The following is a 15,386-nucleotide window of genomic DNA, read 5'->3' on the forward strand; positions in this document are numbered from 1 at the left end:
CCCCAATAATTGCATTTAAAACACCACAAACAGCTGCAATGAATTATGGGAGTTTCTATCGGCTGCACTGAGGAGCTCAGGATGAATTTGTCGCTGCAAGGCATGATGTCCCATCATGCCTTGCAGTGACAAATTCATGTTTTGTGTTGTTGGAGGTTATTGTGGGTTGTTGTTGGGCTTGGTGTTGTGTTGATTGTGTTTATGTGTTTTTGTTCCCCAGTTTAGGGAGTCATTATTTCATCTAGGTTATTTTGGTTTGTTAGAATGTTGGTGTGCAACCATGAGTGATGAAGGTGTTGTGTGGAGTGTCGTCCGCTCTGAAGATCCGGTTGAGAAGTTAGAGTTGTCAAAATAAAAGCTTCTGGTTGTTCAGCTGTCAAATAGCAGTCTCGAGTAGAGCAATTCTTCCATATATAAGGCGCACCGGGTTATAAGGCGCACTGGCAGCTTTTGAGAACATTTGAGGTATTTAGGTGCCTTATAGTGCGGAAAATACGGTATGTTTCTGGAGGATCGCCTGTGCAGCCTGTCATCAGTTTGTATGTTTCCCTGTTGCAGTCGGTCATTGGTTGGCAGATTGTTCCGGTTCTGGACGAGATGCAGACCTGAACTGGTGACACTGGACCGGTATGACTGAACTGGTACCAGTGAGTCTGGAGTTCAGTCCTGCTTCAAGATGAATTTATAGGTTTTTTTTAAATCATTAATTTTCAAATGTCATTAAATGATTCATTCATTAAGCATATTGATGCATTTTGATGATGAAGTTTATTGCTTCTATATTATAAATATATTATATATTATATATTATATCAGCTCTGACTCTGTTATTCTGCTTCTGACTCAGCTATTCCAGTTTTGACTCAGCTTTTCTCACCACACATGATGTTGTATAACTCGATGTTCTCGAACTCCGGCACTCTCTTCTGGAATTTGAAGCTCGGCCCGTGACCCATAAAGATCGTCTGAGGAGAAAATGCACAGTTCAGAAGTTCAGCTAATTGCCTGAAAGTTGGCTTTTTGCTGCCACTGTTCAGTGAGAAGTTGGAGTGTGGCACTGCAACACAACTGAAGGGGAGGAAAACTGAAAGTATCTCATATGTTTCAATACAGTCTGGATTGCAGATGTGATATAACAATCAATCTCATTAACTGGAGGTTCTGAGGTTATTGATCGCATTTCAACACACTTTAATATTTGAGACAAAAAGCAACATTTCTCAAGTCAAACTCATTTTGCTATCTGGAATGAAATACTTATATATGCTTACCCAACAAAATAATCTTGACTTATCTTAATCATATGGAGTTTGAATCCAACACCTTACCATTAGCTGGTGGCTACAGGTTTGCGTTAGCTGGTGGCTACATGTTAGAGTTAGTTGATGGCTACATGTTACTTTGCTGATGGCTCCATGTTGGCATGAGCTGGTGGCTAAATGTTAATATTAGCTGCTGGCTACATGTTTAGCATTATAATAAAAGCTAATATGTTAGCATTGCAGCCTGGTTCAGAAGTATCGTACCCTCATGCTGGTTATCTTGTTGTCAAAGCCGTGGTCACCAAAGAAACCGCAGCGAGTCCTTAGTTTTTCCGGCATTTTTCTGAAAGGGATGAATTTCACACAGAAGTGCATTTTAGTGGCTTGTTGATCCACAGAGACAGACAATGGACAGGCACTAGAGTCTGACCAATGGCAGGTGGCTCAGCACCAACAGAGTGGAACCCCATGTCACTGTGTCATGTTAAAGGTTATCTCCTGGGCTGCTTTGAATGTACAGACTGGGAATGTTTTTTTATGATACGGCCGCAGACGTAAATGAACTGACTGACACAATCTCATCATATATCACATTCTGTGTAGATTCCACTATCCCAAACAAGAAGGTGGTTAAGTATCCCAATTATAAGCTTTGGGTAACAAAGGAACTTAAATCAATCATTAACAAAAAGAAAAGGACCTACTTTATAGGGGATCCTCGGGAGATGAAAAATGTATTGAGAGAAGTGTGAAATGAAGTAAGGAAGGCTATAGCAAAAATATAGAGATAAGATAGAACTGCAGTACAGCAGTGGCAACCTTCATGCTGTCTGGCAAGGCAACGAAGAATGGAATTAAATGACTTCAGACCAATAGCACTCACATGTCTGATCATGAAAATCTTTGAAAGGGTTATAAAAGACATAGTGGCTCCTGTTATAAGCAGTAAACTACACCCTTTACAGTTTGCCTATCAAAGCAGCAAGGGTGTGATGATGCCAAACTTTTTATAGCTGGAGAAACCAAAGTACCAAAGGATTTTATTCGCTGACTTTTCTTCAGCTTTTAATAAGATGCAACCTCACATTTTAAATGACCACCTTGCATCGTATTTTAATCTACTTGCCCAGCTTTTAGTGTTGCTTTTAGATTGTTTTAACAAACAGAATCCAGCAAGACACATGTCCAGTAGAAGACTTTCAAACACAGGCTCACCTCAGGGTTGTGTTCTGTCTCCCTTGCTTTGTATCATGTACAAAGCCAGCTGCAGAACATCACAGGAAGGCAACTATGTTGTTGAATTCTCAGATTACACTGTCCTCCTGAGTCTTCTTCAAGGTCAAGACTCCGACCACAGTCAGGCCTTACCATTATTTGTAGAATGGTGTGAAAATAACTTCTTGGATCTCAATGTGTTAAAAAAAACCAAGGAGCTGATCATTGACTTTAGGAAGAAAAATGACAGACCATAAGAAAGCACCATTCACAACAAAAAGGTGAAAATTGTAGACTCCTATAAACATCTTGGCACTGTGCTTCACTCACAACTCAAATTCAACTTAAACAGGGAGCTGATCGCCAAACGAGGTCAGCAAAGAGTCTATTTCATGATGAAGCTAAATTATTTTAATGTCTGTGACACAATTTTACCAAATCTTTATCATTCCTTTATTGAAAGTCTTTTAACCTTTTCCTGTACCTGCTGGTACAATGGATTGTCTGTGAAAGACATAAACAGTTTCAATAATATCGTCAAACTCTGCTCTAAAATTATTGGAACTCCACAGAGGGACTTGGGCTCAATCTGGGAGCAACAAGTACTTATAGGTATACAGGAGGATTTTCAGGAATTTTAGGAAAGAACCGCCCTCTCCACCGTTTGAAAAAAATGCGCATGCGCAACGCTGTACCTGCTCCCGAGACGGAACGCCTACTAAAACGCGTGCGAGAGACATGCACGAGCCCAGTTCTCCTCGTGCACGCTCTGTTTACAAGTCACAAGTCGGCATCGCTCACATAAGCTCACTTTACAAGAAGATTTGCACCAGAGGGGGTGAAACTGTGTAAAAATGTGGGAGAATAATGCGTCGGGTCGGCCACCGGCATGATGAGGACCGTGTGGAGTGAGCTGCGCGCAGGGACGAGCACGTACGACGGGCTTACGTCATATATCACCAGAATGATTGACAATTGGGAGGACCAGTTATTTTGATGATCCACCCGGAAGAAGAAAATCCTCTACTATACCTTTAAGAAAGCAAAACGGATCAGCAGCCAACCAGACCACATCCTGTCTGAGGAATTTCCCCTCATGCCTTCAGGTGGACGTTATTATGTGTCCCAAAGGAAAACCAACATTTACTCAAAGTCCTTCATTCCCTCTGTCATAAAGCTTTTAAAGACACACTACACTGATTTTAAAACATTTTGAATTTCAATTATCGTAAATGTCTTGATGATGTTACACTTGTCTATCTTATTTATTGGCTTTTATTACTGTTTTTTTTCTTTCTTTGTCTTGTTAAATGCTTCTCTTTCTGGTTTTATTGATTTCTTATTTTTTAAACATTTCCCTATGCCGCTTGCTAACACCCACCAGATTGAATGAGTGCAAGGCATGCATCCAAATGTACAACTGGGAATTACAAATTAATTGCTCCTTGTGGGGTAAATAAAGCTGTCTGAATTTGAATCTGAATCTAAAAAATCGGAGGGAAATGTTTATGAACTTCATCATACCATACCATCATACTTCCAACACATAGAGTGTAGCTGCTGGGACTTATGGTGTTTGTTTGGTTAGCACTGCTCAGGTTACCTGGCAATGTGCCACTTCCTCTCCATCAGCAGGTGCACGTCCTCGATGCGCCGGTTGTTGGCGTAGTGAAGCCTTTTGGGTAAATGTTGTTTCAGGTATGGCTTGAAGTGCTGAGTCGGCACCTTACACTGAAACAGAAGAGTGATGAGGGACCTTTCACTTCCTCCACCTCCTCGTCCTCTATCATGTTCAGTTTGTTACTCACTGTCAGATTTGCCACCACGACTTTTGGATCATCTGGAAAACAAAATTGAGAGAAGTGAAACCAGTTGGATTAAGACAAGAAGCCACTGTAATAGTGGTGAGTCCATGTGGACTCACATGAGGTGGATTTGGGGTCGCGGGGTCTTATTCTGCCCAGCGAGCCAGGAATAAGCTGGATTTCGTCGATGTTCAGTGGGTAGCTGCTGAGAAACTCTGTCCGGTCACAGTGAGCCTCCTCCATACCTGACACACATATCGTCATCATAAAGCTCACATGTTCAACATCTGCTTTACTTTCTTTCTTATACATTTAAAGTTTTTCTTACAAAATATCAACATAAAAAAATTCAAAAGACAAAAACACAGGGTGCCGTTGCAGAGCCGGTCATGTAATAGGACACTTTTTTCAGAGCTTCAACAAATTCCCCACAAAATTCATATTTAAATGGCATAAACATCTAATATATATATATATATAATATACATATACAATGGCAAAATTATTGAAATAGATGAAGAAAACTGACTTGTAGAAGGACCAAACCCAACCATGCCGCACATATGGCAGTGGTGAGGCCCCTTCTGGAGAAGAGCAGTTTAAACCCGAAAGGTTCTTTTTTTTTTTTTTTTTTTACATTTTTAAATACAATGCAATCATTCCAATGTGCTTTTACAGAGAAAATAGAAAAGCCCAACATATCCACATGAGCAAGCAGGTTTATTTGCGACTGTGGAAAGAAAAACCCTCTCTAACAGGGAGAAACTTTGCAGAAACCAGAGTCAGAGGTGGAGGAATTCTGCGGACCGGTTGGGGTGAAAGGATAGAGGAGAGGAGAGGAGAGGAGAGGAGAGGAGAGGAGAGGAGAGGAGAGGAGAGGAGAGGAGAGACAGAGAGACAGACTGGGTGGGGAGATACATACAATACCCTTGTTAGTACTACATATATATATATATATATATATATACATATATATATATATATATATATTTATTTATTTATTTATTTATTTTTTACAGTAATCACACTGATCCAAATATTTTCCAACTGTTACGGGATTAGACCAGCCTGAGCAGAACTATCTCGACCAGTGTTTTTCAACCTTTTTGAGCCAAGGCACACTTTTTTGTTTGGAAAAATCTGGAGGCACACCACCACCCAAAACTGTTAAAACGTGAAACTCTATAGCCTATATTAACAATATAAAATCATTCTCATCAAAGTTTTATCAACAGGAATCAAATAAATACAGAAAAAAGGTATTTCCCAATTTCTTTTTTTTTAATTTTTACTCAGTGTGAAACCTGGGCATGTTTGGATGAACACAGAGCTGAGATCCTGGTTATCATTCTTCCTTTTCAAAAACTTCTTCATCACTGTCACTGACACAGTACTTTGATACAAGATGGGAGCAGCAAGATGGTGGAGATTAACCACACTGACCTCTGTTAAGTTTCATTTCACCGGCAAATGTATGTGCTGCCATCTATTGGTGAAGAGTATTTATACATGATTACGCTTCACCACTCTGCTCTCACAGCCGACAGCGGCTGGGAGAGCAAATGATTTTTAGAAAAAAATGTGAAATTGGATACTTTCCCACGGCACACCTGACTAGATCTGGTGGAACACCAGTGTGCCGCGGCACAGTGGTTGAAAAACACTGATCTAGACAGTAATATGATTTCCTAGATTAAACAAGCCTGAGCAGCTCTATCTAGACAGTAACATAATTTTCTAGCAAGAGTATAAATTAGCAGGTAGGCAAAAAAAAACAAAAAAAAAACAATGACAACAACAACAAAACAAATAGCAAAACAACAACAACAACAATGATAATAAAAGCAAAAACAAAACCACACAAGAACATGATTTTGATAATTGAAAGAACAATAGCAGAAAATAAGAAACATCAGCAGCAAATCTCATCAATAAGGAGTGGAAGTGTGAATGTGTGTGTGTGTGTGTGTGTGTGTGTGTGTGTGTGTGTGTGTGTGTGTGTGTGTGTGTGTGTGTGTGTGTGTGTGTGTGATTGGAATTGTTGTGGGGGGACGCAGTACCACCCCGGGGCCCGAGGCCACCAAGGCCAGACGCGACAAACCACCCCAGAGAGCTACGTCCCAACCCGGAAGGCACCAGACGGAGAGTGCAGAGAGAACCCCACCCCAGGAAAGAGGGGCTCACAAGAGCCCTTTGCGCAGAGCCCCAGGCCCCAACCCGAGCCGCCAAGCCGGGACAGGCCGGAGCAGGGACAGGCCCGCTGCACCCCCGGGGGCAAGCCCTCCACCAGATCAACACCCACCCCCCCCCCCCCCCCCCCCCCCCAGACCAGGAAGACCGGAGTCCCAGCCGGAGGCCCGGCCGGAGGACAGCCACCCTCCAACCCCCAGGAGCCCCAATACCCCCCCCCCCCCCCCCCCCCCCCCCCCCACCGCCCCATCCCCTAATCCCAACCCACACACACACCCACACCCAAGCATCCATATACACACATAGACACATATACACATACCCACACATGTTGAGATCTCACAAGACCACAGAAAGTTTGTTCATTTCTAAGGAAAGACAATTTTCATTTGTCATGAAACACAGTCATGACATGAATTTGGACACAGGAATGTGGTTGACCATCACACCCAGTGAGGGGGACCTTTTGCCACAGCAGATCCTCCCCCGCTTTCTGCTGAAAAGACGCTTCCCCCATGCACTCAGCCAGTCACTGATTGGTTGAAGCTCTCAGGATTCGACACCTTCGAATCCACAAACTTTCAACAAAAAGCCTGCAGAACCAGTCTCATAGAGTCTTGTGTAACGGTTGTTTAATGTTGATTCCACTTGCCACAATGTTGTATTTTTGCTCGACATCTGGTTTATTATTGTTGATTGTGACCCTGTTTGAGAATGCATTTTTCACTGTTTCTTTTTGTTGTAATTTCCAAGTTTTCAATTTTTGGTGGGTGCTTGAATGCAACCCATGCAGCCCCTGCAGACAGCACAGTGAACCCGTGCTGAGCAGCGCCCCAGTTCCACCGCACACAAGTGCCGGGACGGAGCGGAACGGTACGGAATAGAGACCCCGACCGAAATTTTGGGTCGTGTTTCCATTGCAGAGAGAAGCGTTAAAAGTGGGCGGGGCTTATGAGCTCCACAGAAATGTGACATTATAACAGAAAAGAAAGTCGTCAGATGTAGATCTTATGAATCCTCTGTTGTTGTTTAAATTCTCCACTTTGCACTGTTATTTTTTGCAGCGGAAAAAAAAAAAGTTACTTTTTGCAGCAGTCATTTTTTGCAGCGGAGAGCTGCAGCGCAACTTCCGTGTTTGTTGTGAGAGAGCGCTCCGGCCACTTGCCGGCGACTTGGGGCGACGTGCCCCCCACTCGAGCGCTCGGGTGTGGGGCAAGTGGCCGGAGCGTTCCCCCCGGTTGGCTGAGGCTCAGACACGGGAGTCTGGAGCTTTCTGCTCAAACGCAGGAGGTTCTCCACTCCGGCGCTGATCCGGCAGCTCAGCATCGGAACACGGAGGCGCCGAGCTCCGAGTTCCTTTTCATCGCTTCCGCGGTCCGTCCCCGCGATAAAGCGCCACTGACCGCGGCTGAACAGAACACTGACCGCCTCTGGAAAGCGGAGCTGCCGGAGCGCGATCAGCGCCGGAGACGAAAGCTCCAGACTCCGGTGTCCCGGAAGCGCATCCACGCCACGGCGAGCGCTATGCTGCAAACAGAAAACTCCAACGTGATGCAAAGTCCCTCCCCCCGGTCTCCCCCTGCCTCAAGTCGCTGTTTCACAACAAACACTAAAGTTGAGCAGCAAAGAAAAGAAAAGGAAAATAAAAACAACCAGAGCACAGCTGACCACACTGACAGCAGAGGATTCGTCCAGCCGACACATTAACATATTGAGGGCGTGTAGTAAATCACTGACCAATCAGCAGACAGCAGCTCAAACTCAGACCCGTTCCATGGTCCCCGGCACCCCAACGGAAGGGTAGCGGAAAAGCGGTCGCCTTTGGAGCGGTTTAGACCGCATTCCTGTCGTGACACGCGAACCGGAGCTGTTTAGACCGGTCTAGGCCGGCACTTTTTGTGCGGTGGAAACGGGGCTTTAGTCTGCTACCAGGAGAGCTCATGGTAAATTGGCTAAAGCTAAGCTTCTATAAAATAACCTATAAAAGTGGGAAAACAGTCTATTAATTGCCACACTTGCTTGGGTGTACTATGTTTAATTGCTGCTGACATTTTGTATTGACTTTTCTCGTATTATATTGTTTTATAAAATACTGTGTGGGTTGCCTACCTCGAAAGCTAATGGCTAATATTAGCGGCGTGGCTTTTGTCATTGACTCCTGTTAATTTTATTTTATTTCCGTTCATTCTGTCTGTGGACTTGGCTGTGAGACTGGTGATGAACATGTTTATCTGTGTTTTTCATCAGTGGTCATTAAATATCGTCAATTCAAGCCTGACTGCCTGTCATGAATAAACACAACGCATGAGAGAGTACAAAAGAAAACCGCTACACTTGCAGCAAGTCGTGTCCTGTGAACACCAAGGAAGAGCTGCTCCCCAGCAGCTCCACTCACCCAGCGTAAGCACACAGCTAACACCAGAGGCCTGCAACCAGTGGGCTTCACTCCTCCACTCCTCTGCTGACCCGACCACGAGGGTCAGACCTTCCCCGGACAAGAGATCAGCGCCCAGAGTCTGATCTCCCATCAACCAAGGAAAACCAACCGGTTCTGTGTCAAGAACTCAGAAATCCTTCAATCTTTACTGTTAATCCTGGTAATTGTAATTAATTTAACTATTAATTCAAATCCCTGATTAACTGTTTAGTATATCTTATGAGACTGATAGAACTGAATTGACTATCGTTTCCTGTTAAGACAGGTGGAGCTCCGAGGTTCTGATACACATCAGATTAAATTTTCAATAGCCTAATAAATAACTATCTTTGATAATTATTAATCATTATCGATAGCCAACCACAACATAAATAGTGATCCTTATGAGATAAGAAATCCCTACACACATACATTTACTTGATGTGGAGGGGGGTGCCCCCCACTCCCCAGGCCGCCAGCCAGGCCCCCACGAGGCCACTACAAGATCTCATCCTCCACCAATCCAACCATGAATAGGGAGGGAGTCCCACTACCCAGCCCCTCCGGGAGTGCCACGTCTGAGCGGAAGAAGGTCCCCCCATCGCGAGGACCTTGGCCCAGCTGGACCCCCCGCGCCGCCCCACCCCACCCCTGAGTGGCCGGCCTGGAACACGGGGACCAACACCTACCCGACAAGGCACCGCAAGAGGACCTGGGCGGGAATCTAAGACCCGCATGGGCTAGCACGAGCCCGGCTGGAGGCCAGCGGTTAGGGAACACAACCCTCCCAAACACCCAAACATAGTCACGCAAGACGACACCCATACTTATATATAGAACGCACACCCCCACACTCACATCCACCCCCCCACCACACGCGCGCGCGCACACACACACACACACACACACACACACACACACACACACACACACACACACACACACACACACACACACACACACACACACACACACACACACACGCACACACACACCCCCGGACTATCTCCCATGTTAACGGCCCTGGGGGTCACATCCAGTTAGCTGTCCATCCAAATCCGGAGCCCCACTGCCGGAGCACGGCAGCAGAGGCCAACCCTGCCCCAGTGGGGGGAGGGAGGCAGAGGGAGGACCCACCCCCAGCACCACACGGTTTGCCGCACGGTTCGATAAAAATTACAAAGAGAGATGGTGAGAGTGGACACCCCTGCCTGGTGCCTCTCTCAAGATTGAACCTTGAGGAAGTTTGATCATTTATTTTAACACAGGCACTGGGTGAGGTGTACAATGTTTTAATCCAGGAGAGGTCATTTTGTCTAAATCCTAATTTCCGTAATGTAGCGAGTATAAATGTCCAATTTAGCCAATCAAAAGCATTTTTCTGCATCCAAGGAGGTGATAATGGCCTTTTGTTTATTGTGGTGGCAGTGGTCTATAAGATTAATTAATCTGTGTGTGTTGTTAGTGGAGTGGTCTATAAGATTAATTAATCTGTGTGTGTTGTTAGTGGAGTGGTCTATAATATTAATTAATCTGTGTGTTGTTAGTGGAGTGGTCTATAAGATTAATTAATCTGTGTGTGTTGTTAGTGGAGTGGTCTATAAGATTAATTAATCTGTGTGTTGTCCACCAGGTGCTTGAGGGTTCGTGGGAGTTTGCCCAACCAGTCCACATGTGTTTTGTGGACCTGGAGAAGGCATTCGACCGCGTCCCCCGAGATGTCCTGTGGGGGGTGCTCCGGGAGTACGGAGTCCGGGGTCCCTTGTTGAGGGCTGTTCGGTCCTTGTATTCCCGGAGCAGGAGTCTGGTTCGCATTGCCGGCAGTAAGTCGGACCTGTTTCCTGTGCACGTTGGCCTCCGGCAGGGGTGTCCTTTGTCACCGGTTCTGTTCATCATATATATGGACAGAATTTCTAGGCACAGCCGGGGGCCAGAGGGGGTCCGGTTTGGGGACCACAGGATCTCATCTCTGCTATTTGCGGATGATGTGGTTCTGTTGGCCCCATCAAGCCTGGATCTCCAGCGTGCACTGACACGGTTCGCAGCCGAGTGTGAAGCAGCTGGGATGAGGATCAGCACCTCTAAATCCAAGGCCATGGTTCTCGACCGGAAAAAGGTGGCTTGCCCCCTCCAGGTCGGTGGAGTGCCCTTGTCCCAAGTGGAGGAGTTTAAGTATCTTGGGGTCTTGTTCACGAGTGGGGGAAAGATGGAGCGTGAGATCGACAGGCTGATCGGTGCAGCGTCTGCAGTTATGCGGACGTTGTATCGGTCCGTCGTGGTGAAGAAGGAGCTGAGCCAAAAAGCGAAGCTCTCGATTTACCGGTCGATCTTCGTTCCTACCCTCACCTATGGTCATGAACTATGGGTCATGGCCGAAAGAACGAGATCCCGGATACAAGCGGCTGAAATGAGCTTCCTCCGTAGGGTGGCTGGGCGTACCCTTAGAGATAGGGTGAGGAGCTCAGTCACCAGGGAGGAGCTCGGAGTAGAGCCGCTGCTCCTCCACATCGAGAGGAGCCAGCTGAGGTGGCTCGGGCATCTATTTCGGATGCCCCCCGGACGCCTCCCGAGGGAGGTGTTTCGGGCATGTCCCTCCGGTAGGAGGCCTCGGGGCAGACCCAGGACACGCTGGAGGGACTATGTCTCTCGGCTGGCCTGGGAACGCCTTGGGGTGCCACCGGAGGAGCTGGAGGAAGTGTCTGGGGCGAGGGAAGTCTGGGCAACTCTGCTCAGACTGCTGCCTCCGCGACCCGGCCCCGGATAAAGCGGTAGCCAATGGATGGATGGATGGATGTGTGTTGTTAGTGGAGTGGTCTATAAGATTAATTAATCTGTGTGTTGTTAGTGGAGTGGTCTATGAGATTAATTAATCTGTGTGTGTTGTTAGTGGAGTGGTCTATAAGATTAATTAATCTGTGTGTTGTTAGTGGAGTGTCGTCCTTTAATGACCCAGTTTGATCAGGGTGATGATGTGGGGTGTAATTTTTTCTATTTTGCTTGCTAATGTTTTACTAATTATTTTAAGATCTACATTGATTAGTGATATCGGGCGATAGCTAGATGGTAGCGTAGGATCTGTATCTAGTTTTAGAAGAAGACTGATATTTGCACAGTTCATTTGTAAAATTCTGTAGCGTATCCATCAGGTCCTGGAGCTTTACCATCAGGTCCTGGAGCTTTACCATCAGGTCCTGGAGCTTTACCATCAGGTCCTGGAGCTTTACCACCAGACATGTGCTGGAGAGCTTCATGCAGTTCTTCTACTGAGATGGAAGCTTCTAGGCCTTGGATCTGTTCGTCTTTTAATTTTGGAGGTCAACTGTGCTCAGAAAGTCTCTAGTTCAGATTGTGAATTCTCAATTTGTGAAGAATAAAGTTTTCTATAAAATTCTCTGAAAGTAGTTTTTATTTTTGAGGATCACAAGTGATTTCACCATTTTGAGTTTTAACTGAGGGGATTGTGCACTTTTCTTTATTTAATTTGAACTGATTGGCTAAGAGATTGCTGGATTTATTGCCATGTTCAAAGTTCTCTCAGCATAATCTCTGTAGTTGAAATTGTGTTTTGTGTTCAATTATTTCATTCAACTCCACTTTTACATTCCTTAACTCCGTTAATAAACGTCGTCATTGGAAGCAGCATGAGCTGTCTCTATGGTCTTGATTTTATCTTCTAATTCTTTTTCCTTTTTGGTTTTGTGAGGAGTAAGAAATGATTTTGCCTCTCATGACAGCTTTAACTGTCTCCCAGAGGACACTGGGAGAAACGCCAGGCAGATCGTTAGTTTCTAAAAAGATTGTCCATTGTTTTTTAAAGAATGTGAGGAAGTCTTGATCCTTGAGCAGTGAAGTGTTAAATCTCCATTGTCTACTAGGAGGGTGATTGTTCTATTAGTGACGTCATAGTGACGGGTCATGGTCACTGGTAGTGACGTCATAGTGACGGGTCATGGTCACTGGTAGTGACGTCATAGTGACAGGTCATGGTCACTGGTAGTGACGTCATAGTGACAGGTCATGGTCACTGATAGTGACGTCATAGTGACTGGTCATGGTCACTGGTAGTGACGTCATAGTGACAGGCCATGGTCACTGGTAGTGACGTCATAGTGACAGGTCATGGTCACTGGTAGTGACCGTCATAGTGACAGGTCATGGTCACTGGTAGTGACGTCATAGTGACTGGTCATGGTCACTGATAGTGACGTCATAGTGACAGGTCATGGTCACTGGTAGTGACGTCATAGTGACAGGTCATGATCACTGATAGTGACGTCATAGTGACTGGTCATGGTCACTGATAGTGACATCATAGTGACAGGTCATGGTCACTGATAGTGATGTCATAGTGACAGGCCATGGTCACTGGTAGTGACGTCATAGTGACAGGCCATGGTCACTGATAGTGACGTCATAGTGACAGGTCATGGTCACTGGTAGTGACGTCATAGTGACAGGTCATGGTCACTGGTAGTGACGTCATAGTGACGGGTCATGGTCACTGGTACTGACGTCACAGTGACGGGTCATGGTCACTGATAGTGACGTCACAGTGACGGGTCATGGTCACTGGTAGTGACGTCATAGTGACAGGTCATGGTCACTGATAGTGACATCATAGTGACAGGTCATGGTCACTGGTAGTGACGTCATAGTGACGGGTCATGGTCACAGGTAGTGACGTCATAGTGACAGGTCATGGTCACTGGTAGTGACGTCATAGTGACGGGTCATGGTCACTGGTAGTGACGTCATAGTGACGGGTCATGGTCACAGGTAGTGACGTCATAGTGACGGGTCATGGTCACTGGTAGTGACGTCATAGTGACAGGTCATGGTCACTGATAGTGACGTCATAGTGACGGGTCATGGTCACTGATAGTGACGTCATAGTGACGGGTCATGGTCACTGGTAGTGACGTCATAGTGACAGGTCATGGTCACTGATAGTGACGTCATAGTGACGGGTCATGGTCACTGGTAGTGACGTCATAGTGACAGGTCATGGTCACTGGTAGTGACGTCATAGTGACAGGTCATGGTCACTGGTAGTGACGTCATAGTGACGGGTCATGGTCACTGGTAGTGACGTCATAGTGACGGGTCATGGTCACTGGTAGTGACGTCATAGTGACGGGTCATGGTCACTGGTAGTGACGTCATAGTGACGGGTCATGGTCACTGATAGTGACGTCATAGTGACAGGTCATGGTCACTGGTAGTGACGTCATAGTGACGGGTCATGGTCACTGGTAGTGACATCATAGTGACGGGTCATGGTCACTGGTAGTGACGTCATAGTGACGGGTCATGGTCACTGATAGTGACGTCATAGTGACGGGTCATGGTCACTGGTAGTGACGTCATAGTGACGGGTCATGGTCACTGATAGTGACGTCATAGTGACAGGTCACGGTCACTGGTAGTGACGTCACAGTGACAGGTCACGGTCACTGGTAGTGACGTCATAGTGACAGGTCACGGTCACTGGTAGTGACGTCATAGTGACAGGTCACGGTCACTGGTAGTGACGTCATAGTGACAGGTCATGGTCACTGGTAGTGACGTCATAGTGACAGGTCACGGTCACTGGTAGTGACGTCATAGTGACAGGTCATGGTCACAGGTAGTGACGTCATAGTGACAGGTCATGGTCACTGGTAGTGACGTCATAGTGACAGGTCATGGTCACTGGTAGTGACGTCATAGTGACAGGTCATGGTCACTGGTAGTGACGTCATAGTGACAGGTCATGGTCACTGGTAGTGACGTCATAGTGACAGGTCATGGTCACTGGTAGTGACGTCATAGTGACAGGTCATGGTCACTGGTAGTGACGTCACAGTGACAGGTCATGGTCACTGGTAGTGACGTCACAGTGACAGGTCATGGTCACTGGTAGTGACGTCATAGTGACAGGTCATGGTCACTGGTAGTGACGTCATAGTGACAGGTCATGGTCACTGGTAGTGACGTCATAGTGACAGGTCATGGTCACTGGTAGTGACGGGGTGAATCTGTGTGTCTGAGGTGCCTTTAATCACTGCTTTACTCACCAGAAAGTAATCTAAGCATGAATAGGATTGGTGCACTGCTGAGTAGAAGGCTATGTTGAGGTCTCCTCTAACTATCACTGTTTTATCAGAGTGTTGAGAGGCTGGTGAAGAAGTTGTGATAGAAGGAGGTCATCAACATTTGGGCCATAGATGTTTGTGATACACATCTCTCTGTTCTGAAGAGAGATATGAAGAATTATAAATCTTCCCTCTGGGTCTATGGTTGTATCTTTATGAGAGAATTGCTTTTTATTGCTGATTAATATAGCTACGCCTCTCTGCTTGGAGTTAAAACCAGCTGAGTGTGTGTGAGGGAATTGTGGTGAGATCAGTTTGTGATGTCCTGTGGAAGGTGTGTGTGTCTCTTGTAATAAGACAATGTCTGCCTCTAGTTTATCCAGGTGTTCAAAACCTTTTGTCTTTTTGTTTGTGTGTCCATTCC

At 45.9% G+C, this 15,386-nt stretch overlaps 1 protein-coding gene across 2 annotated transcripts in view; it reads right to left on the bottom strand.

The window, feature by feature from the left end:
* enpp2l (ectonucleotide pyrophosphatase/phosphodiesterase 2-like) overlaps positions 1-15,386 on the bottom strand; it is a 116,968-nt gene that overhangs the window by 39,371 nt on the left and 62,211 nt on the right. For both annotated transcript variants that reach the window (XM_080516461.1, XM_080516460.1), the window contains 5 exons: positions 4,402-4,527; positions 4,286-4,317; positions 4,081-4,208; positions 1,527-1,605; positions 878-965 (listed from right to left, as the gene is read on the bottom strand). In XM_080516461.1, the coding sequence (XP_080372587.1) occupies positions 878-965; positions 1,527-1,605; positions 4,081-4,208; positions 4,286-4,317; positions 4,402-4,527 (453 nt within the window). The remainder of the gene's footprint in view (positions 1-877; positions 966-1,526; positions 1,606-4,080; positions 4,209-4,285; positions 4,318-4,401; positions 4,528-15,386) is intronic.

This window comes from Blennius ocellaris, assembly GCF_963422515.1.
Source record: "Blennius ocellaris genome assembly, chromosome: 20".
NCBI lineage: Eukaryota > Metazoa > Chordata > Actinopteri > Blenniiformes > Blenniidae > Blennius > Blennius ocellaris.